Below are 27,995 nucleotides of genomic sequence, written 5' to 3'. Positions count from 1 at the left end.
AAAAATCCTGTCAAATGCTAATGCAACTAATTCTCTGTTCCTCTCCTGCTGCTCCCAAAAAGGCTTTTGGAGTTCTAGTTTAGAGAGATCACATGTGCGTGCCTTGGAGTGAAAAAGGCTTGGCAGTAGACAATCTACTTTTGACACAGAATGTTACCCGCTGCTAGGGCTATAATTTATTGACACATCTTTCACTAATAGGTCTTACAGCACAAGGTTATATCCAGCTCTTTCCACACAGCTATTCCCACCCACTGCACTTATTAGTCCACTTAATAGAAAGCCTTCTAAATGTTACCTAGTAGCAAGAATTAAGCAGTTGTGTTTTGCAGATCATGTTCCTTAGCTTGCTCTTTCATTTCCTTTTATTCAACGTGATCACATTATGTTCCCTCTTCTTATGTGCTGTTCCCTCTTCACAAAGCTCTTTAAACAGCTGCAAAGGGGGAGGGACCACTACGCTCATGAAAACTCCACTTTGCAGAATGCTTCTGCCAGGTCCTACTGTCTGTCTCTTTCCAGGCATGTAATGCCTCCAAGATTCAGGTTTGCATTTCCATCTCTTCCTTGTGCACCCCTGACAACAGAGCCTAGTGCCAGCTGCATTAACGGAAGAGCAGTAATCCTCCTCTCCCCGTTACTGCCATGAGGAATACGTACACCCTCTTTCTCTTTGTAGTGGGCTCCTTCTATCTGAACGGTAAGTGATCTTTTCTTTCAGATACAGCTTGCAGGACAGCAATAGCTTTTGGGGGTAGGAGGCAGGACTGTGATAGAAGCTCTCGGGCGATTTGTAACTATCGCCTCAGCAGGCTGCAGACTTTCAGAGGATGCATGAAATTGATAATTTCGGTGTTGTTTCTGGCTCGTTTGGTATCAGCAAATCCACTAGGATGGATATGGGCAGACAGTAAGTTGGACGTAAAATGGCAGAACAGTAGGAGATGACAATGATAATCACTAAACAATACCCCTTTAGATGCCCCCAGGATCATCTGTGATGGGAAATGCAGGTATTGTGCTGAGAGTGAAAAAACAACAACAAAAAAATGAACCATGATGTGAATCATAAATAAGACAGATCTCATCCCTCTATAATTATTGGATCAAGTTTATTTATTTTGTTTGATTAGTATGTGAATAGTTTTAATTAAGTTGAAATATGTAATTATATGCTAAAAAAGCAGAAAGGTACATTAAGAACATTTTCTTTCATCCACCACAATTTCTTGCATGTGTTTTATACCAACACGCACAGCCCGGCAGCAGCACGAAATAGTGTATTTACCGTGGGAGCTTCTTCCCACAGGGAGACTCCACAGAAGTGTTCAGAGTGGAACTGGCTGAAATTGAACCGAGACAAAAATCACATCTTTCCCACAATTACCTACTCACCCCACAGCTGTTCTGTTTCTTCCATCACTGAAAGGCAACTTCAGAAAACATCTGCTTTGTAACAAACGAAGAGTGAGGGCCTACTTTAGATTCCTAGATTACACACTCTTAAACCCATTAGTGTTTCCTTTTTATTTGCATTAATTACAGTGTAGAAATTAAAACTGTCTTTAAAATACTGTAAATTCACCACTACTTCCATTGGAACAATAAGTGCTCCAAATTATCATGCATTGCTCTAAGAGGTTACATAAATTTTTCTACTCAAGAGTATGCTGAGAAGTAACAACATCATGAAGTAATTTCAGAGAAGATAATGGGATTGTCTTATTGCTGCTTCTCACTTGCTTTTTACTAACTACAGATGGGAATTTGTATGTCACTACTGTCCACGTAAGTTATTTGTGAGAGAGCAAAGACTAAAAATGACAACATATGCTACAATATATTATTTCTATAACAAATGCTATTATTCATTAAAATAACTGAAGTCAGGGAAACAGAGGAAACATGCCTTATGTCAAATTTTGCGATGCAGACAGCAGTAACAGTGCGCTTGCCTTTATTTGTCAACATTGCTCCTTATTCTGTTCTGTGGAAATCACTCCAACCTATTTGTCATTACACTGAAAACAAACAACATAACACAGGATGACTAGTTATTTCATTTCATGTATTTAAACAAGACCATGTAAAAGGGAAAGTCTGCACAGGGAAGCAAACGAAGTTTGTGGTTTTGTTTCTCCTGCTGTGAAACTGGAAGCATCTGGATACAATTTTTTTTTTTTTTAAATGGTTATACTCCTGCAGAGAAAACAAACTTAGTGCAGAATGTGCATGGCAAGTCATGTGGCAATTTGCTCTCCTTGTCGTGGAGCAGATGTGTAGCATGTTCAGTGAAGCTAAAACAATTTCTCTGGCTCAGGATCCACCCCAATGTGTTTTCTCTATTACTGCTTTCAGTACACAAAAATACTCCACCCCTAAATTAGGACTGCTTCATCATTCTTGTTAAAATAATTTGTCTAGAAGCATCAGTCTATGCTCTGCAACATTCCTGGTGGTTAGTGCTATTTGGAAAAAAAAAACAACAGTTTGCAAGGGGAACTGTGCACTTCTGTTTCTTCCAACTTGGAGAGGAGAAAGGCGTTTCAAATGCATGGCTGCTGACATCATCAAATGCACGTAAGGATGAACCTGAATGCCTGGCAATTTTGTTCTCATTAGGTGCCACCTGGTTAATATATAGATTTGTAACGGAAAATAGATTACAAACATTTTACAAGAATCACTCAGTTTTGTGCCTTATTGACAGAGGTAGTGGGTTTAGCAGCCTCTAAGGCAATGCACTGCTGACATCTACTGGTGCTCGAGACAGGCACCTGGGGGAGGAGGGAGCAGCCCCTTCCGTCTTTATTTCTCATTATTAAGTTACTTAAAGGTTGGAATTTTATAAAGGGGTGGAGATTTTATAAAGAATTATTCATTACAGGAACCCCTTCCCTAAGAACAGATAATAATTTCTTAAAGGGAGCAATTATTTAAAAATAAATTTTGATAATTAAGTCGTGGTTTGTCATTCACCTGCATAAAGTTTATTGACAGAGTCGGTCCCTCGACATCCGAGCTGCTCTCGGCAGGCACGCAGGGCCCACCATACATTTGGGGTTGCAGACCAGACAAATACAATTGCTAAAACCAGATTTAAGAGAACAGGATTATTACAAACTCAAAATTATCTTTCTGCAAATCTTCTGTGGTTTCTGCTTCTTACTCCCTGTTTAGCAAATACTCCATATGCCTTTCTCTGGATCTCACGGATACACTGTAACATTAAAAAAAACAGAAGAAATTAATGTACCGCAAATTGCATGGCCAGTGGGTTTTACTGTGTGGAACTGCTCTGGGGAATAATGAAGCAAGTATGCTGTAGGGACACTGTCCTCATTTCTGCAATATCTAGGGTAAAGTGCCCTTTCCTATGGAAGAACCATTCTATCGATTTGGTTACAATCTGTTTTCGTTAACACCTGTGTCCATCACTTTCAGCTGTATAACACAACACAGAATTACTTGACATACAGCAGAAACTCTCCAGGTCAATTCTGTTAGCAGGATGTTACCAGGACCTCAGGCATCATTATTATTATGTGGCCAACAGTGGTTTGAAAAGCCCATGAGAATGGCTTTACAGTGGCCATGCAAGAACATGGGAACAGATGCAGTCACCTTTGGGGCTGTGCCGTAAGCCGTTCTGCTCCATGGAGGATGTTCAGGCTTGTTCGATAGCATCCTGCTGATACTATATTTTGCAGTCACTGAGCTCCAGCTTTGGCTATCTAACATTTGCCGTATTTGTGCTAGTTCATAAATCAGGTTTTGTTTCCACATGCAATAAGGCTTATATACTGCACCAGGTTTTTAAATAAAATCATTCTAAACCAGAAACATCACCAGCTACCAAAGAGCTCCCAATCATTAAAGAGCCCCTATGACTCCTGCAGCTCAGCCCTGGGTTTGCCCTGCACAGATCAGTCTTTCAGTTTGTACTTGTGCCTGCAACCAGTCTCCTATGACACTAAAGCGAGAAGTCCCAGCCAGGCTCCCTGCATTTGGACCGTTGAAACATTCTCACTCTGTTATTAAGAGGGTGCTTTGCTCCCAGTTTCTGTTTCAGAACGTACTCTCAAAAGTATCTAATAATCTGAGCTTCATATTTTACTGTGAAAAACCCCAAGGGGTTCTGACTGATCTGCTTTGATCTATGCTCTGTGAAAGCCAGTCATCTTCAGCAGAACAGATATCGGTGCAAGCACCATACCCTTCTGTTCACACAAGCCTACAGTCTTTAGAAAATCAAAACCCCTCATTATTTCATTAAAATAATCTGATGCACAGAAATTCTGTGATCCCTCCATCATGTGACTTGGTCTCCCTTCCATAATCCTGTTACGTGATGTTTTACAGGAAGCACTGCAGCAGATGCTGAAGAAAAGCTAATGAACCACCTACTGAGTCCTGACAGGTACAATAAGTTAATTCGACCAGCTGTCAACTCATCCCAGTTGGTATCTATAGAACTGCAGGTTTCCCTGGCACAGCTCATCAGTGTGGTAAGTTCAAATTAGGCTGCGCCTTTTAATTCATTACTACCCACACAGCATTCTAAGTCATATTGGTATTACTATATCCTGTTATTTTGTAGTTTACATAATACTGCTTAGTAGGCAGGGCACATACATGCAATTTACTGGTTTTAAAATACTTCAGAATGCAGCTACAACAGGGAGATCAATCTACGCCTAAGCAATAAAGGACAGCAGCCAGATCTTCATCCAATAAAATCGCGTTGATCAAAAAAATTAAAATCGTTCCACTGATTCCAGCACAGCTACGGTAAGTTACACCAGGTCAGGATCTACCCTGGACATGCACACAGTGCTAAACCATCTCCTGCTGTTTGCATCAAAGAAACGTGGCTGAATGGCCTGAAAACAAGCAACAAAGCCAGCTCAAAATTTCACGGCATATCAGGCACATCAGCAAAGACTACTAAAATATTGTAAAGAAAAGGACACATTAGTTCCAGCTGGAATAGTTTAATGTGGTTAAAACAATCCTCATGTAAACAACTCCTCATCTTCAATAAAAATTAACTCCAGTGGGTCTGACAGCCATTCCCACTCACAAGGTTAGCACACGTGTAACAGTCCTTCCAAGGTACAAACACACACCTCAGTGCCAAGGGAGGTTTAGCGTTCACTGCAGTGGGAACAAGACCCAGCTTCTTACTGGGAATAATTTCCTGAATCAGGGCTTTCAAGTCTGCTGCTCTCTCCCTGGATGAAACAGGAGTTACAGGTAACTGCCCCCCAGCCAGAGCGTGGGTGGCTGCGACTGACTGCTGCAGACTTGAGGAGACCTATGTAACTTGTGCTCTGGAACTCAAGAGGAAAAGCGAGAGAGACTGATGTAACGGAAGGGAACAACAAAGAGATGAGCCTCCATACACGTGCAGGCTGATGGATTGATGGATACAGGTTATACTGTCACATATGGCAGATGTCTCTGGGACAAACGCTGGGCCATTCCACCTGGACACAGACATGCCGCCTCACACAACGCACCGCTACTACCAGCACAACGTCCTCCCAGGCTGCAGATTCTGGGCATAAAAAGTGAGGTGGTTTTGCTCTGACAGGCCCCGGCAATCAACAACCTCCACAGAGTAGATGAACAGGCAAGGATAGAGAACGGCACAGCTCAGTCTCCATCCCTCCGTGTCCTCACTCTGCCAGCAGAAAGCAAAACCAGGCATCCCACAGGCTCAAACAATCTCAAACACCTTCAGGATCAGAGAATTAATTTGGTTCCCTGCAGAATTCCTCCTGACTCTGAGCTCCTACCTTGTTGCCTCCAGTGGAGCCCCTGCCCCACGCTCTGCTGCAGAGACCCCTGCACCGCTGCCCAGCACAGCAGCTCCGCGAGGCAGAGCCTGCCAGCTGCCAGCCACCGCAGCCTTACACAAACCGCACACAACTTCATCTGGCCCTTCCTGGTGCTCAGATGTGTCTTCTGTTTCAAATCAAATCCACAGGGCGGGGGCGGGGAGGGGAATACCAGCTCAGCAGGGTGATGGTCATCGCTCCCAAATAGCCACACTCACTCCTGTCACAACAATACCGCTCGCGGCCCTGCACTTGTGGTGGTATTGTTCATCACCATGTGCACAGACTGGCCATCTTACCAGCCGGTAAATCAGACTGTCCCAAAACAAACTAGAGGAAATCATGCTGTGCAGTTGGAAATACTCTCCAAAGCCCACTGAATAAATTTTACTACTGCAATGAAGTGAAACATTTTAGAGGACAACTTTTCTCTCTTTTTTCCTGCAGAACGAACGGGAGCAGTTCATGACTACAAACGTCTGGCTGAACCAGGTAACCAAACCCATGCATGCCTTGCAACCCACCACCGTGACAGCCTTCATCCAGCGCGGTGACTGTTCTGTCACTCTGGTCTGGACACTTCCATCACTACTGTCCAATTCTCCTCATAGGAGTGGACTGATTATCGTTTGGCTTGGAAGCCCTCTGACTATGAAGGCATAAATATGCTGAGGATACCTGCAAAACACATCTGGTTGCCAGACATTGTACTTTACAATAAGTAAGTAAAACTTCTGTAGTTTAAGCAGACGGTCAACAAAATTTTAACCTTGTATCAAGAAACAAGTATCAGAACCAGTGAAGTAGGTCTGATAAAATTCTAAACCTGAATTTTACAACTTTTAGCCATTGCATCTGGCTGGGGAACTGGCCCCTGTGATAACTGTAGTAAAGCAGGGCTTTGGTTAACGAAATTCCAGCAGATCTGGACCATGTCTGCAGCGTGAGCTGTTACACCACCAGAGGATCCATGACAAGGCTCACAATTAAAACACAGATCTATATCAAATTAGACTGTATGAAAAGCATGAACTGTAAGTACAAGCATAGCCCTACACTGGCCATGTTTGCAAGATGACAAGACGTTTGGAATTCTATCAGACACCTTAGGTTCTGAGCTACCTTTTTGTGTCCTACCTCCCCCCACCTCCCTTCCACCACAGACCCCAGGGCATAAATCTGTTACAAAATTTACATGTATCGGAACTCCATGGATTAATACTTATTTACAAAAACAAATCATGTTCTATTTTCATAAAGCATTCAAAAATCAATTTAAGAATATGTAATAAATCTGTCAACATTTGACCCTGTTGCGTTACAGTACTGAGAAACATAAAAGCTTGGTGCTAGACCAAAAGTCATAATAGTTCTTTCAAACAAGTAACTGCCAACTTTATTTTGCTTTAAGTGTCTATCAAAGCTTTGAAGTGGATGGCATCAAGTCTTTGAGAAAAAAAAATAATCCAAATTTAAATATAGTTTCATGATACTTTGAAAACCAATGAATTCATGAACACGTGATGCTTTATGAACACATACAGATGGGAAACCTAGGAAGTTTATATATAACTGAGTTAAGTCCCTGGAATCCTACTACTGGAAATCAGATTTGAGAAATACTTAAAACTACTGCATTAGTCACAAAATAATTCAGCCAGTGGATTAGGATGTACTCTCTCTGGTCAAATCTTGTCCTGGTAAATTGTGCCCCTGCCCTCAGCTTCTTTCCGTCCTTACTTCCCAAATGATACCATCTCATGGATTGTTAGAATGGAAAGAAACAGTTTTAAAAGGCTTCTTATATGTAGGGGAGCAAGCTTTTTGCCCCACCATATTGGATTTTTACATTAGTCCAAAGCTTCAAATTAAAATTGTAGATAACGGACAACCCCCTGCAACTTTCTGCTGCTGGAGCACTGTTTCATAGGCATCAGTCAGTTCCAGAAGGTGCTAAGGAAAACACAAAGAGCATCCTCACACCCAGAAGCTTTGTCCATACGTAGCCTGCACACAGGACTGCAGAGGGCACGGAGCACCAGCAGCCCAGCTTCTGCCCCACCGCTGAGCCAGGGGCAGCCAGCTGAAGAACCTACATATTCTCAGCCCGGGAGTCTACATACATTGTACGGCATAGAGTCCAGATATACATTGTATGGCATAATGGTATCTAACTCAGGGAAGTACAGAAACGCCAGAAAGGACATACAATTTCTTCACTAAAAAATAGCAATTTTGTTGGCAATGAACGAATGGCCCTTGCACGCTGCAGCCGCTTGGTTCCACAGCTGCTTGCTGCACTGCCTCTGTGAATTAGCTACGAGGGGCCGAGCGCCGCGCCAGGCACCAGTGCTGGCACCAGGAGCCCCTTCCAGAGCCAAGTGCAGCTGCTGGGGAGAACAGCTACACATGCGCCAAGCCTTCGGTACGTGTAGCACTTCCCTACTTACAAAAAAAAAATAATACCAACCCTAGCACTGAAACAGCTCTGTTTCCCTGATGTCTCATCAACAAACAAGTGATTCCTTAGATTTTTAGTAACGCTTAAGGAGCACATTTCCACGCAGGTAACAGGGTGCCAGCTAACCACAGTCGGCTGAACTTCACTCATTTACACTTGCAGTGCGTTTGGTCTTACATTTCTGCAGATAACATACTGTCTTTAGGTTACGTGCATTTCTTTACATACAGACTTGTTCATCAAAAGGAGGCATGTGGGATGTACCTAATCCAGACTCTCTGCAGTCTAACAAAGTGGCTAACCCAGTCTTTAACAGAAGTGACTGATCAACATAGGAACAAACCTTTGAGTATCCTTATCTGTCAAGCACGACAGTCACTAGTAGTTGTTCCTTCCTGCTGTCACACCTCCCTTTGGTAGTCTGACTGGCCAAGTTTATAAGGTGTTGCACAGCACACCCGAGAAGATGCAGTGAACACACTTAGAAACACTAAATTCAGTATTTATCAGCAATAGACCACTTTTCTATAGGTTAAACAGCCCTAAGTTGTTCACCCAGAAACAATGGACAGAAGACAGTGACAACTGACGGATGATGATCTTCTCCCTGAATGACAGGGCCCATCACCACACCAAAGACTCTCCTGGTGGATGTTTGGCAGCTAGAGGAGACAGAAAGCCAAGATCATTTGTGGGCACTAAGAACATTGTGGCTTGTCTGTTCTGGTTTTGCAATAAGTAAATATTAACTGGACTGACACAATAGAATATAAACCATATAATTACATTTCCTCTGCCTACACTATCCCTGCATTTATAACTAACAGTGCTCATCGTTATTTCCTCATCCAAGTCATTTAGGAGTGTCGCTGTGTGCTCTTAGCAGTGGCTGTGGTCCAGATCAAAGACACCTCCCTTTTCATGTGGGATGATCTCATTTTTCCTCAGCCTTCAGAGATGTAGTAAGCCTTAATTACTCTAACAAACATTTACAAAATACTTTGAGTTCTTTGGATGAAACAGATATGCATGTTTATTATTTAATACTAATTTTAAAATTTTCTTTTAAGTGTTGGACCAAATATCAATTCTCTGATTGGGAGCAATGCATACATTAATCTCCCTATCAAGCTATAAACTCCCCACAACACAGATTTCAAAATCAAAATACTACTAAACTTTGATCCTAGAAACAACTGAGGCCCACAAGACCAAGAATGTGAAAGCTCTTCTGTTTTAAGCCATGTTTTTCCTCTTAGTGCTTTATTATCTTCTCTCCTTTCTCTTTCCCCCCGTTTCACTAGCGCGGATGGCACATACGAAGTTTCGCTATACACAAATGCAATTGTAAAGAATAACGGAAGCATTCGCTGGTTGCCACCAGCCATTTACAAGAGTGCCTGCAAGATTGAAGTTAAGCATTTCCCATTTGATCAACAAAACTGCACATTAAAGTTCCGGTCTTGGACATATGATCATACAGAAATTGATATGGTGCTTAAAACTTCCATGGCAAGCATGGACGACTTTACGCCAAGTGGAGAGTGGGACATTGTGGCACTCCCAGGAAGAAGGACTGTAAATCCTTTGGACCCCAATTATGTTGATGTGACATACGACTTCATTATTAAAAGGAAACCTCTTTTTTATACTATCAATCTTATCATTCCCTGTGTGCTAATTACATCCTTGGCCATCCTGGTGTTCTACTTACCTTCAGACTGTGGTGAAAAAATGACCTTATGCATATCTGTATTGCTTGCCTTGACTGTGTTCTTGCTGCTGATCTCCAAAATTGTCCCTCCAACATCTCTAGATGTTCCACTGATTGGGAAGTATCTCATGTTTACGATGGTACTGGTGACCTTCTCAATAGTTACCAGCGTCTGCGTACTCAATGTCCACCACAGATCTCCAAGTACTCACACTATGCCTCCTTGGGTAAAGCTGGTTTTCCTTGAAAGACTCCCAGCCTACCTGTTCATGAAGCGTCCAGAAAATAATTCTCCACGGCAAAAGCCGTGCAACTGCAAAAAGACAAAAGCAGAGCATCCTTGTATGGAGCCAGCCGACTTCTACAAGAACTCTACCTATTTTTTGAATACAGCCTCTGCCAAAAAATATGATATGAAAATCACTGAGACTCTTGACAATGTCAGCAGTCATCGAGATTTTAGGTTAAGAACAGGCACAAAATTTTCTCCTGAAGTCCAAGAAGCAATTGATGGAGTCAGTTTTATAGCAGAGCACATGAAAAGTGATGACAACGACCAGAGTGTAAGTAAAAATGAGAAATCATCCCAGTCTTTCCAAACTTCATCTCCCAATCCTCCTCTGTTCTTCACGCTGTTCTTCAGAAAGCCTGTTTGAACTTCCCAGCTATCTGAAGTTTTTAGAGAGGTTCTGGCTACAGCTTATAAGAGGAAGTAATTTTTGCCGTTAAAAGAACTTAATGAATAGAAGTTTAATAAACACCGATATTCTCCTGGAAAGTAACGTGCCTATTTCTACAAAGGGAGAATGCTGATTGCCCACTAAGTCATCAAATACCCTTGAAAAAACTGCGCTGTCACATTCAAGTAGTATTTAGCGAGGGGGGGCCATAATTCTCAGTTCCAGGTCAGAAAAAGAATATTTTTCTCCACTGTGTGTGACTCAACCCATGGCGAGGCCGTGCTAACACGGACAACCTACCTGCACCTCAAGCGTTCATTTACCTAACAGGGTATAGAAGAAGGATTTAGGAAAATTAGTAAAATGCCTTTGCAAACACCCTCTCCGGGCTATACATCCATCCATACATGGCAAACACAATGGGAAGGATTGAAATCCTAATGCCAGCAGAGCTGACACTTTTTCATTTTAGTTAAATCAGCCTCGTTACTGGCTATGGGAAGTACTTTATCCAGGTCACATTCAAGCAGTGCTGCTGCTGCCCTTTTCTCTTGCCCTACCCACAGCTAGCATACTAAGGCTGATATAAATAAACTGTGAATAATGCTCAGAAAAACTCAGATGGTTCAGAGTTTTGTTAAGATGGTTGGGAAAAATCATCCTCATACCTACCAGTGAACTCTTTCTGACCCAGATCCCAGTCAGGCTCCAGGTTTTCTATTTCTTTTGTGCTCTCTCTCCTTCAGCCGAACAGATTAAATAATGTCTGGTTTCTGATCTTGCAGATGTCCCTCGAGGAGCATGCTGCTGAGCAGTTTCTGTTTTATACTAACTGAAATTACTGTCAATATAAATAAAGAAGATCAGCTATTAACATTAGACATGAGATATTAAACATTGAGACTGCCTGAACAGAAGCAGACTTCATAGAGCAGAAAAAGAATTTCTAATAAGTCAGAAATTCTTGCAAGAATGTGTTGTACACTAAAGGAGCTACAAAGCTTCCACTTGATATTAAGTACAATTTTCAAAAGTATTTTATACATTAAAAATTAACTGAATGCTTTTCACTCAGAGCCCTCTGATATTACATATCACTTTCTAGATTCCTAATTTTAATCTCTGCTCTCTTCCTTCATTATCATGGTCTGATAAGAACTGTTCATGTGCATTTCCTATAGTCTGACTTCAGAAGCACACAATTCCCATTATCAGCAGTGGAAATTAAAAAGTGTGCACTGAAGGAAAAATACGTACTGTTCTAATATAAGACATGAGGTAACTGATAAGCATAGTAAAGTCATTGAGGTAAGGATGTCCTGTGTGGAACTAGAATCAATGAGAAAGCAAAAAATAATCATTCCTGAGATGCAAACAAAGTTTGATATATTTCCCCTTTACAATAACAGCCGGATAGTCACTTCAGTCTGAGAACAGAATCTCAGGCCATGACTTTCACAGACAACACGTGCAAGGCAAAAATGGACTTTAATAAAAGCAACAGTATTAATATGCATTAAAACCCTTGATTAAGATGACTGCTGATAAGAAAAGAACTCTGAAGCTAACCTTGTTTAACAGCAGTGAACACCACCTATTTCTGCCCACTGAAATTAACAGCATCTGCAAACTAAAATTAAAGAAAAAAATCCTTAATTGGATTATACTGTGCATCCTGCTGGACTGGCTTCTGCCAGGTAGCCAAGCTCAGTACCTGATGCATCAAAGACGGCTGAAAAATATTTGCAGTATTTTTCTCCACTGCCCAGAATGGTTGTAGGAGAAAAATCCCTTCCCAAGTCTAATGTCAGTTTATCCCCTGAACCTTGAGATTTGTTTCCTTTCATTTCCATAAACAAAAGTTCAGCATTAGCAAGAGGAAGAGCAAAAGAACAAGACAAATTGCTAATATCTTTAATTGGCTTTTTTTTCCAGGTCATTGAAGATTGGAAGTATGTTGCCATGGTAGTGGACAGGCTATTTCTCTGGATATTCGTCCTGGTTTGTGTCCTGGGGACTGTTGGTTTATTTCTGCAGCCACTTTTCCAAAACCACACTGCTGCCGTGAACCCTTAGTTGTCATTTAAAATTGTCAATACCTACATAGATGTTGCGTCTCGTTCTGCTCTAAGTTCCCCTCTGCTAAATCCAACAGAGATGCCAACCGAGTTGCTCTTACATCAGATTTAGAGTAGGGGAATGGAAAGTAGAACTTGACTTATTGTGATAGGGGGAAAAAAATCCAGATCAAACCGAAAACTATTATTTTTTCTGAGTTCAGGACTTCTGGTGATATCTTGGCCCTTTTTTTCTTCAATTATTTGAGGTCTGAACATTTCAGAGAAAGGTTTTTACCATACAGTATGCCATCCTGGCACACACGGATTATTATTTTTAAAAGTATTTTACATACATTGGCTCAGAAAGGACATTTTCTTTCCTTAGAATACTGCAATCTCCCTATTACAAAGAAGGTATTGTTCTGACATTTACTTCCTTCATATGCATCAAAACTATTTGTGTCAGATTTATAAAGAACTTTACAGGTGGAATCACTGTTTTGTTGTTTGAGTATGATATTTAAAACTGAACTGAGAAACTGAGACATAGTGCTGAAGTAACCACTAACGGGTTTCTCACCTTGCCATGTCTGATAAGCTGCTTGATCAGCAGAGGCCAAATTAAAATATTATAAACAAACATGTATATACTCTGTTCAGTGATGAGATATAAATAAAATGTAAAATTTTCCTTTATATAGACTTAGTCCTGAAATGTTCCTGCAACTTCGACGGCTCATGTAGTTGGGCTCATGTAGTTGTTCATGAATCTAAGGCTAAGAGCACAGGAAAGCATCTAGAGAAGGCAACTGTGGAAGGAGCTGGAATGAGAAAACACCCGAGAGCAAAGACCTGCATGTTTTGCTGGGGAGATTTTAATGTGGATTTAAGTATAATCCTCAGCAAACCAGCTAGGCAAGCGCATAACACACGTAGTCTTAACAGCCTTTGGCAAAAGAAAGTTCCAGACCCCAGACTCCTGTCACAGGACGGCCCCACCACGCTGTACCTTGTAACCTGCAGAAGGAGAAGCGGGCTGTGCTCCTGGCTTTTTTCCAGCTAAACCAATCTCAGCTTTTCCTCGGGGTGTTGTCAGGACACAGAACAGTTTTACCACTGTCGATAGGTACAACTGATGACGAGCGATCACACTGTGTAAATCCAGTGCTGCTAGCGAAGGGGATTTGAGGCTCCTCTGTCCCAGGGGAGGACGAGCTAACACCTAAACCTGTGTCCTCCAACACGCCACAGGCAAAGACAGCTCTGGCTCTACCTACCCTCATCAAACCTGAGCTACACTACCTAGATCACCACTCCCAGGCAGCTACAGATGACTACGTAGATTTAGACATGCCGAAACAGCTACACCAGCCCCTTTCCAATCGTGCAGAACAACTCCAGGACCTTTGCTGACTCCTGTGCTCACTGCCCCCATGCCCAGGCGCTGAGCTCCCCAGCACTGCTGCCACACACCCACCCTGAGCACCCAAAGGGCTCTGCAGGGTCCTGAGTACTGCAGCACGGCCCGGTGCTGGCGCCTGCGGCAGATACAACGAAAAAGCATCCGAAGTGGAGTGGGTGAGGCTATGTGAGCAGCAGCAGTACCTCCTTTAAGTCACACGCCAGAAGAAAGAATGGTTTTAACAGTTATCCTCCCCTCCGTTCCCCTTCCTCTACGCACTGTAACGGTGTCCATCACTGAGGACAGGCGAGAAGGTGAGGGATGACTGTAGGACAGGCCTATTAATGCAGGTGTGCCCATGACCACAGCAGCTCCTCTCCCAGCGGGCGGCAATGCTCTGGTCGTCTCTCCAAACATCAACCGTTCTGGACATTTCCTGTGGTGACTGGTGGGTGGCACAAAGTTTAAAAGGGTCAAACCTGCTTTCCCCACCTCAAATGCCATCTTCTCTTCCTCAGACCTAGAGAGCAGAGCTATTTCTCTGCAGGCAACCGAAACAACAGCTGTGAGAGGGGACGGGGCACAGGTAGCCCCTGGGAGCTGTGTTAAGATCAGATCTTAGTCAACTCAGGTGATGATGAGGAGACTATTTTCCCACCTTTGTCTGCGGTATTGGTGCGCCGTCTATAAAAAGTCAACACTGATGGTCTTCATGGTTTGCTGCGCAGAAAACCAGCAGGAACAGTCCCAGATAAACCCACCCGGACACGGGCGGTGCACATGTGTGGTGGTGGCACTTGTACATGTTCTGGCAGGAGACGGGACTGGTCAGGGTTTAAGAGTTTTGTAATAGAGGGAATGGGGAGGGAGCCAGCAGAGGCTTTTCCTTGCTAGTAGGGAAGCAAAGCACACTGCTGTTGAAAAACAGCTTTAGTGAAAAATGCATTTTGAATGACCGCTTTTCTTCTTTTTTTAATGAAAAGCATTACTGTAAAAACCCTGACAAGTGGAAATGTTGAAGTGTAGTTTGTTTGATGAACCTTATCATATTCACCGGGGGCAGGGGGAAGAGGGGCAGGGGCTCTGCCCCGGGGGCGTGGTGAGGGGGGAGAGGGGCTCATCCTCGGGGGCGGGGGGGGATGGGGCGCACCCCCGGGGGCGGGGGGAGGAGGGGGCACCCAGCCAAGGCCACCCGGCAGCTGCGGCCCCCGCAGCCCCCCCGCCTGCTGCCGACCCCGCGCGGGGCAGGGACCCCCCCCCGCTCCCGTCACCCAGCACCAGCAGCGCTCTCGGCTCTGTCTTGCGCTCACTCTCCTGCCAACCGGCCCCCCGCCCCCTCCTCACCCCCCCCGGGTGCAGCTGAAACGGGCCCCAGCGCCCCCGCTCCCCGGGCTGAAGCCGTACCGCCCGGCGCTGCAGCCTCCGCCGAACCCCCGGCGCGGACAGCGGCTCCCAGAGGGTCGGCAGCTCCGGCAGCAGCGACCACCGGGCACGGGCGGCCGGAGCTCTCGGCCTTGACAGACCCAGAAGAAGCTTCCCGAAGGCACCCGCCGGCCCCAGGGAGAGCCCGCGGAGCTGGAGCCCCTCACCACCAGGGTGGGCTCGGGGCTTCCCATGGCTGTGGCCACCTCATTCCTTTCTTAATCACAAGTGAAGCAATATACCCCTGCCTAGCTGTGTTCTTGGAAACCACTGCTGCGTTTTTTTTAAAAAGTTTCCAGAAATAATTACATCCATGGAATAGTTCAGAATGGAAAATTTCACACCAAGTCCTAAAAATTTGAAAAATCTGACCTCCTAGAACTGTGCTTTCAAAATGGGAAATGCTATTTTCGCCTAACCCTCAGCAGCTCCACCTACGTAATACATAGAACTGTTCCCAGTTTAACTCGTCAAAGAACTGTAGGGTTTTCCGCTTTGATTTTTTGGCAAAATTTCGAAAATAAAGAGATTTCTGGAGAAAAGGAAACACTAAAAATGTCATCTTGCAGGCTGATACGAATATGATAAGGTCACAGTTCATCAAACAAACTACACTTCAACATTTCCACTTGTCAGGGTTTTTACAGTAATGCTTTTCATTAAAAAAAGAAGAAAAGCGGTCATTCAAAATGCATTTTTCACTAAAGCTGTTTTTCAACAGCAGTGTGCTTTGCTTCCCTGCTAGCAAGGAAAAGCCTCTGCTGGCTCCCTCCCCATTCCCTCTATTACAAAACTCTTAAACCCTGACCAGTCCCGTCTCCTGCCAGAACATGTACAAGTGCCACCACCACACATGTGCACTGCCCGTGTCCGGGTGAGTTTATCTGGGACTGTTCCTGCTGGTTTTCTGCGCAGCAAACCATGAAGACCAGCAGTGTTGACTTTTTATAGAGGGCGCATCAATACCGCAGGCAAAGGTGGGAAAATAGTCTCCTCATCATCACCTGAGTTGACTAAGATCTGATCTTAACAAATCTTAACAAAAGAAAAACACCCCTAAATTTGGCATGTTAAAAAGCAAAGGCTATGTAGTTTGTTACTGCAGATCTCCTTGGGTAGATCAGTTTCCCCCATCCATACAAAATCTTCTTCTATGTCGTTCTGCAATGCAGTCATGGTGACGTGTTCTTATCATATCACTCTCCCTAGCCATAAAAATAATCCTACCACAAACCTGAGCTGATTTCACCAGGAGCTCTAGCATGTGTTGTTAGTAAAATTTCAGTAACTAGGCAAATTAAGCTAAAATACCTGTACCTCTTGATGCAGCGGCTCTTTGCGGCCTCTGTAGATCAGATGTTTCTAAATTATTCAGGCTTCAGCATGGACTTTTGGGGATCATGGGTTATGAGCTGATCTTTGAAGCTTTAGCTCATTTCTAGTTGGGACTAAAAAGAAACAAACAAAAATCTCATTTATAATGCTGCTTATACGTGGAAACCAAGACAGCAAGAAAGGGAAAACGTCTAGTCTCAATGGCCTGGAAAGGCAAAAAAAAAAAGTATCCACAAAGGGTTAAAAACTAAAAGACCAAGCGGCTGAGTTCTCTGGAAAAAATAAATAAAATCAAATGGACAGTAAAGCCCATTTCCTCCAAGCTAACAGAATTACCGAAATTATCATAAGAGCATGTGTCTGGGGATGGAGTGAGTGATGGTCTGAGAGGCAGAGCAAACAGGATAAACAAGCTCTTCACCCAGAGCAGCTGAGCTGAACCCAGCCTGGGTTTTTTTCTCCCAGTGCTGCCTCTTATTACCGTGCCAAGTGGGGTCACGGCTTATCCTTCCCTAGCAGGGAGCGAGGCACCTCTCAGGTGCAGCTTCCTGTCCCACAGGGCTTCTCTCTCGTCATTTCTAAAGCCAAGGGGGGAATCCCACGTTTTTGTCCTTCCTCCTCCTCCCCCCTCCGCACAGACTGCCCAGATGTGTGCAACCACCACCGCATGGTGAGCCCTGCAGCACCCGGGCGTTTAAGCAGGCGGCACAAAGGGCCACAGAAGTTCACAAGGAAGCTGACGGGCACCTGGGGAACGAGCCACTTTGCAAATCATGGTTTCACAACTGAACTCCAAACACAACTCCCTGTTCTCTCCCACCTCCTTGCCCCTGAACAATAAGGTTTTGTGGGATCAGCCTGGGATCCTATGCTCTTAACCCCCTTCCCAAATTTCACCTACCATGGAAGTAGGACCAGTCCAAAGACAGTTATTCTCAACAGTTTGGTCAAGTTCGATCTCCAACACAACCCCCTGGCTCTTGCCAGGTCGCAGCTGCCACGTGTATCACTCTGGGCTTAGATTCTGTCAACAGTTGCACGTGCCTTTGATTACTCCTGGGAATAGCACATCCTTTTTATACAGTCAAGCACCTAGCACACGTGCTTGCAAGATGAGACACAGGGAGGAATAAAAACCTCAACATTAACAGCATAATTGGAAATTCAGGTCCCATGATCTCAGTTCACTGCTAAATCAGGCATCCCTAATGCCAATATCCATTTCAGCATAATTCAATTATAAGATTTTTATTAATTAAACTTCAGCTAGTAGGTTGGCATGAGCGTCTGATAGAGAAGGATCCTGAATAGCAGTTGACTAGAAAAATCTCCAGTGTTGTCAGATTACCGGGTTCGCTTATGCACCAGTGTAAGGACTCCTGCCTATAATCCTTGCCAGAAGATTGCTCTTTGCCTACAACAACATCTGTTTTCTCTGCAATTTATCTGCTCTTTGCAGTGCTCTGACAGCCTGGGTAGCTGGGAAGGGGGCAGCACAGCAAACCTGATGGGCGCTCACTGCGCAGAACGGTGCTCAGGGTCCTCTGCTCCCAGGCATTTCGCACGTCGGAGGAGTGGAGCTTCTGTACTTCCCATCCTCGTACAATCCTGGCAGCCAAGCTCATCTCCAGCAGCCTCTGCGGACAGGCAGTAACTCGTAACGCCATGGAGAGCACGCACACTCTCTTTCTAACTGCTGCTATTTGCTTTCTCTGTCAAGGTGAGTGATCATTTGTTTATTCTTTGTTGGTGAAGGGGAGTGGGGGGGGTTGAAAAGGTAATGGCTTTGGCACAAATTATTTTTAAGAAGTGCTGAAGCTCACTCCAAACTAATGGAAAAAACATACAGAATCCTAGTACAGCTCTTTTTGTTACATAGCTCGTTGTTGGTTTGGGGTTTTTTTTGGTTTTTTTTAATTTCTCCTTGTAAAGTAGGTAACTAGTCCTGATTCAATGTGCCGAACAGGAAACCCAAAGCCATTTTAAAATTGAGAAAGCCCCTTACATGTAAAGGTGTGGTTTTACATATTGTAGAAAAGACCACAAGAAGTGACAATATTAAACAGCTTATTTAACTTACTTAAAGTCCTGCAAACAGTGTACCTTCTCTCTGCAGGTGTGCAAAACACCAAAACACTTAAATAATAAAAAAAATTAATGCACTTCTCTGGATAAAGTGGATGCTACTGTATCAATTGGAGTGCTGGTGACATATAAAAAGGCTTGCAATTTGGGTTTGACTATAATAAAAGATTCATTAAGATCTAGCTTTAAAATTATTTACCTAAAAGATCTGGGAGTATTTATTCCAGGAAATCTTGATCTGATACAAGATATCAATAAATAATAAGGGCGAGGCTAGCAGTTAAGAAGTGTAAAAGAAATGTATTCATTTTTTAGTTAGCAAGTTGGCTTGAATGATTTCACTAACCTGAAAATAAGATTTCCCTCCAAGCAAACAAGGGGATGGGGGGAGTGGCGGGGGGGGGGGGGAATGACCAAAACCCCCCCAAACCAACCAACTTTTGGCTGAATGCAATTTCACAGGAGGGGGACCCTTTGTCTTAGGGAGCTCTTACAAAGATCAGAAAGTAACACCTGCTTTGTAAAACACTACAGATCAGTCACCTGCAGATGCTTCTGCCTCCCACCTCTCTCAGCTGGACAACAACTGTCTGGCAAAAAAACAAGCACATCCTGGCAAATGTCTGTAGGTTTGTATTTATTTCAAAGGAACTGTAGAGTATGTTCAACAGACTTCAGGTCTGTGCCTTTGCCAGATTTGCATAGTGTCATCCATAAGTGACAAAACAGGTCTTTTTTTCCTGTCTTTCAGTTGGAGTGCTTGAGGATGCAGAGTCCAGAAGAGAGTTTAAGAGAGTCCCCTAAAATTAAAAGGCCGTTGGCTTTTAAAGTGCCCAGCTGTCAGGACGGTTATTGCCTAGCTAGCTCCGAGAGCAGAAAGGCAGTGGGAAATACGGCTCCCACGCCTCACCCCAACAGCTGAAAGACCTTGTTTCAGAATTTCAGTTTGCAGCTTTTCAGTTGGCCACAGGGCACCTCAAACATCAATTCTCAGTGGCTAAACTGGCAACAGGAATATATTAGAAGAAAAAATCACTTTGAATAACAAATGGGTAATTAGCATGTTCCTTTCAATGGGCTGAGAAATCTTTTAATATAATAAGTTAATCTTTTTTTAATCCTACTTAAAGTATTTTAACAGGCAGGCTGTTATCATCACTATAATCACAATATCGTGACTCAGGCTGGAAAGCACAGTTCTCATTTCCTGGGAATCCTATCGCAAACACATAGCAAAGAGATCCTGGGAATCCTATCGCAAACACCCAGCAGCCTACAGGCACCCTGGCCAGCCGGGTTCTGCTTCCCCTTCCCCTGCTGCTTCGGCAGGCCTGGGCACCGGGCCCGTGGTGGGAAAGCAGTTTTCCACCTCCAGTTCCCCAGGAACTCCCCAAAACTCTTTTCCGAGCCCATTTTCAGAGATGTGTGTGCGAAAAGCTCTGTCACAGCATCGCCTTCCTTCTCCCAGCCTGAGCAAACGCCGGGCACGGCACACTGCTACTGCTGCTGCCACTGCTACCCGCTGCGCCAGGGCGCTCCCCGGGCATCGCGGGGATGCTGAGCCGCTGACAGCCCGGGGACACGGCGTGGCCAGCACACCGCCCCCCCCCCCCCCCCCCCCGGCCCAGCGCACCGCCCCAGCTCACTGACCCCCCGGCCCAGCGCACCGCCCTCCCCGCCCCCCAGGCCCAGCGCACCGCTCCCCCTGCCCCCCCCGCCCAGCGCACCGCCCCAGCTCACTGACCCCCCGGCCCAGCGCACCGCCCCCCCCCGCCCCCCAGGCCCAGCGCACCGCCCCAGCTCACTGCTCCCCTGCCCCCCCGCCCCGGCCCAGCCCCGCGCAGTGCCGCTGCCCCGGGACGGCGCCTGCCCCCGCCCGCTCACCCGCCGCCCTCCGCAGGCTGCGGCGGCTCCGAGGCCGAGCACCGGCTGTACGCGGCCCTCTTCGAGAGCTACAACCAGTTCGTCCGTCCCGTCAAGAACGTCTCGGACCCCGTCATCATCCAGTTCGAGGTGTCCATGTCGCAGCTGGTGAAGGTGGTGAGTACCGGCTCCGCGGGGCGCCCGTGACCGCGCGCCGGCGCCCCTCACCCCCCCCCCCCCCCCCCTCTCTTTTCCAGGACGAAGTCAACCAGATAATGGAAACCAACTTGTGGCTGAAGCACGTAAGTAGCGTTCACCGACAGACGCCCCCTCACCGGCACCCGCTCACCGAGACCCCCTCACCGACAGACACCCGCTCACCTCCTCCGCTGCGCGGGAGGCGCTCGGGGCGAGCGGGGACACCCAACACTCAAGGGCCGCGCCAGGGCGGGGAGAGCGCGGTGCCCCCCGCCGAGGGCCCGCAGACGGCGGGGGGCAGCGGGCCGGCCGGGCGCCCTCGGCAGGGGGCAGGGGAGCCCCCCCTCCCCCGGGACCCCAGCAGCAGCGTCCCCTCCTCGCCGCTCTCCAGCCGGTGCGTAGCGGCGACGGCCTCCCCGGCGCGCTGCTGCCCCCCCAGCGGCGGCCGCGCAGCGCTGAGTGGCGACGCCCGCCAGGCTGCCCCGGCAGCCGCCCCCGCACGGGCACCGCCGCCGCCACCCCCCCCCCCCCCACGCAGCACGGGCACCGTCGCCCGCGGCCCTGCACGGGGCTGGGGTGCTGAGCACTGAGGCGGGCCGAGCAAGGGAAGCAGCCGCGGCACCCCCGTTACCCGCCGCCGCTGCTAAGGGCCCTGTTGCGCTGCGGGCTCCCAGCGGCGCGGGGGGGGGGGCACCTCAGAGCGCGCTCAGCACCCCTTGGTGCTGTTCAGCGAAAGGGAGAACAAACGGCAAACGCTGACTTCACTTAAACGGGGCTTTATGGATTAAAAATGCAACTACTCACCCTTGCGGTCAGCTTAATAACCAGCTCAGTTCCTGCTGTCGGCTTTATAGTCAACAGTGTTAAACTGGGGCTTGAGCAGCCCTGAGTGAAGCCTGTTACTTACTGAGCAACGACACCTGCACCCTTCCTAACCCAGCGCCTTTGCTCAACACTCACACCTGGCACCACAGCCTCCCATGAATTTGTTTTCACCACCTCACAGATACCTGGTATTCTCAGACCAAAGTCATTACTACAGGCCCACACTCTCTTTCACCTTGTTTCAGCTACTGAGTGGACGTTGCTGGGACATGGAATTGCACGTGTCAGTCACACCTAGATCAACAGGCCCACCCCTACCTCCATGTGAATACACACCAGACATAATGTGTTTGCTAAAGAAACACCTAATCGCTGTAGTATCCAAAATAAAACAACCCTAGAAGTGACATGCATGTGGTTTGAGTCTAGTCCATTGAATTTCCATTTCTTCACAAACTTAATATACACTTATTTCTTCCATAATCAGATCTGGAATGATTACAAGCTTCGGTGGAATCCAGCAGACTACGGTGGTGCTGAATTCATCCGAGTACCATCTGGCCAGATCTGGAAACCAGATATTGTTTTATATAACAAGTAAGACTCTTGCATGTTTATCTTCTTAATTCGGGAAGAAAGGGAGTGATGTTATGAAGTAGAAAAAAAAATAAATAAAACCAGCCTCAGGTGCACCGAGTTAAGTGGAAAAGCTTGCTTTTCAACACGCCTGTGTCCCACATCACCCTGTTGCTGCACCCACCTCCATGCTACACCAGCATCCCTGGGCAGGAGCCAGCTCCTAACCTGGAGCGGCAAGTGAGCAGGCCAAAGTGAACTTTGCTTTTCCCCTTCACAAGCCCCCACTTTTACTATTATTTTTATCACTGTCTACAAGGGAGGTGGCAAGAAGTTCACTTAGAGTGGAGAGTTCTTGTCTGGGAGTCAGACCATTAACTGAAAAAACCCTGCCAATTCTAACTTTTTACAGTTGAACTAACAATTTGACATCTTTACGATAACAGCATTGACATATAAAAGCCACAGGTAAAGTTCACTTTGGATGTCAGTTTCTGAGACTGTGAGGAGCCAAACTGTAACTAAATGCATCCCTTATCTATGGAGGGAGGCAGCTCTCAGAGAAAAAGAACTTTCCTACACAGAACCAAAACTTAGGTCTGTGGAACAACAGCCACGACGTTCCTTTTCTAAGGGTGGCCTCAAAACTTTATAGTAACTTTTTAGTTTTACTTTGTTACGGAAACAAGTTACATTGTCAGGTGGATCTTATGTGATCTGTGTGATCACAATAGCAGTGCAGGACTTAAAACACACCTCACCTTACCCAAAGATACACTCCAACCCTAATCCCTCTTTCCATAGTTACTACCTGCACTGTCCACAGAAGAGGTAGAAATACCAGTACTGCAGGTATCCTCTTATCGGCCCTTGGGTTCTGATGGGCTGGATCTAGAACAGAATAGAATAAAATAAATAGTTCAGTGGGAAGGGACCTACAAGATCTAGAACAGAATAGAATAAAATAAATAGTTCAGTGGGAAGGGACCTACAATAATCGTCCAGTTGGACTGCCATCTGCAGTGTCCTGTTGTAGTTTTGACTGTTGATTGCACTGAGCCACGCTATTAGAAGGGAGACTATTTCCTTTCAAATTCCCAATGGTAGATTTATACAGCTCTTTATTTCAGTTTAACTATGCAAGTTTATGACAGCTGCTAACTCAGTCCCACACATGAAATTCAGCTCCATGTCAACATGCAATTGCTGACTTTCCCAAAACAGATAAGTTGATGTATAGATCTAATGTGTAAAACTACCTGTAGTAGTTGCATTCTAATTTGTGTTATTTTTATTTGATTTACAGTGCAGTTGGGGATTTCCAGGTTGATGACAAGACAAAGGCCCTGTTAAAATACACGGGTGACGTGACCTGGATACCTCCGGCTATATTTAAAAGCTCATGTAAAATAGATGTAACCTACTTCCCATTTGACTATCAGAACTGCACCATGAAGTTTGGTTCCTGGTCTTACGATAAAGCCAAAATTGACTTAGTTTTAATTGGCTCTACAATGAACCTGAAAGATTACTGGGAGAGCGGAGAATGGGCTATTATTAAAGCTCCCGGGTATAAACATGACATTAAATACAACTGCTGCGAAGAAATTTATCCAGACATCACGTATTCTCTTTACATTAGGCGTTTACCTTTATTTTACACTATTAATATGATTATTCCATGTCTACTGATTTCTTTTCTGACTGTATTAGTTTTCTATTTGCCTTCAGACTGTGGTGAGAAGGTGACACTCTGCATATCGGTCCTTCTATCTTTAACAGTGTTCCTTCTTGTTATCACAGAAACCATACCTTCTACTTCCCTGGTAATTCCACTTATTGGGGAATACCTCCTTTTCACCATGATATTTGTAACTCTATCTATTGTTATTACAGTATTTGTACTTAACGTGCACTACAGAACACCCAAGACACATACAATGCCTGCGTGGGTGAGAACCATTTTCTTGAACTTGCTTCCCAGGATCATGTTTATGACAAGGCCTGCCAGTGATGAGGAGAATAATCAGAAGCCAAAACCATTTTTCACTTCTGAGTTTTCAAACTTAAATTGCTTCAACAGTTCTGAAACCAAATGCTGCAAAGATGGCTTTGTATGTCAAGATATGGCATGCAGCTGTTGTCACTATCAACGAGTGAAGTTCTCTGATTTCAGTGGCAATCTCACAAGAAGTTCAAGCTCTGAGTCTGTAGATCCTCTGTATTCATTTTCAGTTCTGTCACCAGAAATGAGAGATGCTATTGAAAGTGTAAAATACATTGCAGAAAACATGAAAATGCAGAATGAAGCCAAAGAGGTAAGAACATATTTTACTATTACTCAAACTGCAGACGCCATTTGTCATTAGTGTGTTTGTTTTGTTAGAAAAAGAAATTTCATCCCACTCCACCCCACACCCAAAAAGAACAACAAAAAAAAAAAGACAACACAGACCATTATTTTTATACAAGTAAATTACCCAAGCTGTATCACAAATATGTGCAATTCTGAATGTAGATAATTTTGGAGAGGAGCTCTATAGCACAATATTCTCTTTATTGACAACACATATACTGAGTGAATCATGTTAAGGTAACCATTACTAGGAAAATATACCGGAGCATCCATCCTACAAGGATCTTCCAAGTTATAATCCTAGTAGTGGAATGTGCTGACTCTGGCATTTAGAAAGTTACGCTCTCCCTCCCACAACTTACCGTCAATAACAAATAAGAATAAATGTCCTTCACAGTGATGACGTTGCTTATTCTGCTGCTGCTGCAAAGTGCTGTAGCTAAATGAGACAACAGCTGCAAGACTGGGACCATCATCTTTCATCAAACTGCATCTTAATGCAATAAAAAAAATAAAGTTTTCTTTTTATCATGGTCCTCAAAAGAGCAGTAGTCACACCACCACAGTCGTCACTGAACTTAAATCCTCTGCAGTATGGCACTTAAAATGAAGTTATTTTGTTTATGCTGAAATCAGAACTTTATTTATTATTAGTTGGTATAGAAAATACAGGGTTGTTCTGGATTTAAGACTGCCTTAATGAATAAGTTCTAAGCTAAAAAGCACAAAATTTCAAAACCAACAAATGCATTATTTATTGGCTTTTGTAAAGAAAAATGAAGTAAAAATTCAAATTGTAATCTCAAGAGTAACAAAAATGATCACCTAATGTAGTTACTATTAATATATAATATATATACTACTTCAGCATCACAATTGTTATAATGCCCACTGTAAAAAAGAAAAAAGTTAGAAAAATCTGTTTTTTGGAAACTTGGTTCCCTCTCTACACGGAGGGCAAGGAGGTGAATTTTATACCATGCATGAGAACAATCAAATTTCAGTACTACACAAGCAATGTACCAAATAATGATATACCAATTAACTTTTGTTCATCTTTTTACATACTGCCTAAAGAGCAGTAGGAGCAGACTGTTTGAGTAAAGTTTTCTGGACAAACCTGATCTGACCTAAGAACATAAAACATAAAGCTAAGAACACTGTCTTTTTTGGCATACGGAAGCAGAGTGGTATCTTGTGAAGTTCAGTGTCTTGGTGAACAACTTTTGTTATTTAAAGTAGTAGCTTTTGGGTTTGCCACAAATAGCATATTTAAATAAAGCTTCTTCAAGATTAATTAATTTGTCAATGAAAACAGATATAGAAGTTGTGCATGTATGAAAGACATCTACACATGAGAAAAAACCCAAATCGCCCAAACCGTGCTTCCTATATAAAATGGTACTAATTGCCAATGTAAGTTATTCAGCTAATAAACATGCCTACTTGCTATTCGATTTATTTTTCAGATTCAAGATGACTGGAAATATGTTGCCATGGTAATCGATCGTATTTTTCTATGGGTTTTCATCCTGGTATGTATTCTAGGAACAGCAGGATTGTTTTTACAACCTTTGATGGCTGGAGATGAAATGTAAAGATGAAATATAAAGATGAAATACTATGTTGTGAAATCAAATAAAACTTCTGCCAACCAACTCTGCACCCCCACCCCAGTACCTCATGTCTCTTCTATGTGTAGTAGAATAAGGGTCTCTTGGCCTCAACTTTGCTTGACCGAGAAGGCTTTGTTAAAAATGGGGGGTGTGCATGAAATTTTAACCTTTACGACAGCTAATTTCAAAGTAATATAAGCTATGCTTGACAGCTACTTTTTGCAGTAACTGGACAAGATGTGGGTAGTACGTTGAACTTCACAGGAATAGTTTAAGAAGGTGTTGATAAAGAAACTGAAAGTTACACGAATATTCAGAAAGTCAAGACAGGTTGAATGCTATGGGCTACTAGATTTGTTTCCACGAGTCTGGTGCCAAGTCTCTTTAGACCATGACAGGGTGTTCTGGGGTAAGTTCATACTGAGTTGAATGAATGCCCTTGTGAGGACGAAATGGTTTAGGAAGCATATATACTGAATTGGGACAATGTAGACATTGCCACCTGGTGTATAAAGTGACTCGAACAGTAGAAGGAAAGGACCGGGCAGGTTTATTACAAGAGGAAAACAAACAGGTAAATAACAGATGATGGTAATAAAACAGCCATAATGTAAACCCCATGCATCTCCATATTGCAGTGTATGAGAAAACTGTCAGAAAAAACAAGCTATTCAAACGTAATGATGTTTAAAACTGTGTACAAGTCAAACACACACTAAGATCCAGCCTACAGGTTATGCAAAGGATCAAAACACTTTGATAGGACAGGTTGTATACAGAAACATCCTGCTATGGATTTATGGTTGTGGTTTATGACAAGGGAAGGCATGTAGATACAAAATAATTCTAGCAAGTATGCTAAAAATTGCTTCTTCTTAGACATACTTTTTTTCCCCCTGATCAGTAACTGCAGATAATTTAAGAGCATGAATAAAAGAATGCAAAAAACCACTGTAGTGAGAAAATATTTTGTAACTATTCTCTCTGTACCAAACTAGAAACTTTTTGGAAATACAGCATATCAAGTGATGTAACATTTATGAAAATAAAGAGAATCAAGCTGTTGAAAGTCATGCTTTTTTTTTTTCCATTTATTTTGACTGAGTGACAAAAACCCATGTAAGGTAGCATTAGCTACAGTTCAACACATTCAGAAACAAGTTACATAAGTAAAGGTCCATGCTTCTGAGTCTATTAAAAATATTTTGTTTCAGACACATTTGGTAAGCTGAAAACCCCAAGGATTCTTCTATCAGTTACCTGTATTTATCAAGATCAGATTGTAGAAGTGACTAAAAGAAATTCATGCATTTGCAAAAATTGTGAGTTACTAGTATAAAGACTGGGACTCCACTGGCCAATACGCTGCCAATCACTTTATGCTATAATTGGGCATTCTACAGATATCATTTAGCAAGGGGAAAGAGATGAGGTGGGGAGTTTGTTTATATATATGTATATAACCCATAGTCTTACTTGTGTTGCTTTCTGTTCTGGTAAGAGTAAACTTCAGTAATTCAAACCCAAGGAGGACTATAAAAAGGAATTTTGCATTTGAA

General features: G+C 44.1%; 2 protein-coding genes and 1 long non-coding RNA gene across 4 annotated transcripts; 2 read left to right on the top strand and 1 right to left on the bottom strand.

The window, feature by feature from the left end:
- The first annotated feature begins 465 nt into the window (after positions 1-465).
- Positions 466-14,873, top strand: CHRNB4 (cholinergic receptor nicotinic beta 4 subunit). Its single transcript, XM_040602050.1, has 6 exons — positions 466-700; positions 4,363-4,508; positions 6,291-6,335; positions 6,455-6,564; positions 9,609-10,581; positions 12,634-14,873. Exons 1-6 carry the CDS (start codon positions 646-648, stop codon positions 12,772-12,774), a joined length of 1,470 nt encoding a protein of 489 aa, XP_040457984.1. The 5' UTR covers positions 466-645; the 3' UTR covers positions 12,775-14,873.
- LOC121091828 lies at positions 10,252-18,529 on the bottom strand. Its single transcript, XR_005829053.1, has 4 exons — positions 18,422-18,529; positions 16,900-17,030; positions 11,371-11,539; positions 10,252-10,331 (listed from the first exon to the last, which is right to left on the bottom strand). It is a non-coding gene; the product is annotated as an uncharacterized LOC121091828 (long non-coding RNA).
- Positions 18,102-26,478, top strand: CHRNA3 (cholinergic receptor nicotinic alpha 3 subunit). Of its 2 annotated transcripts, XM_040602047.1 has the most exons (6): positions 18,102-18,637; positions 20,903-21,042; positions 21,123-21,167; positions 22,376-22,485; positions 23,771-24,782; positions 26,290-26,478. In XM_040602047.1, exons 1-6 carry the CDS (start codon positions 18,583-18,585, stop codon positions 26,416-26,418), a joined length of 1,491 nt encoding a protein of 496 aa, XP_040457981.1. In that variant the 5' UTR covers positions 18,102-18,582; the 3' UTR covers positions 26,419-26,478. The 2 variants fall into 2 exon arrangements, with proteins under 2 accessions (XP_040457981.1, XP_040457982.1); XM_040602048.1 differs by lacking the exon at positions 21,123-21,167.
- The last annotated feature ends 1,517 nt before the right edge of the window (positions 26,479-27,995 follow it).

This window comes from Falco naumanni, chromosome 7 (genome assembly GCF_017639655.2).
Source record: "Falco naumanni isolate bFalNau1 chromosome 7, bFalNau1.pat, whole genome shotgun sequence".
Taxonomy (NCBI): domain Eukaryota; kingdom Metazoa; phylum Chordata; class Aves; order Falconiformes; family Falconidae; genus Falco; species Falco naumanni.
Note: the sequence above shows the minus strand (reverse complement) of the source record. Positions and strands in the feature narration are given on the sequence as shown.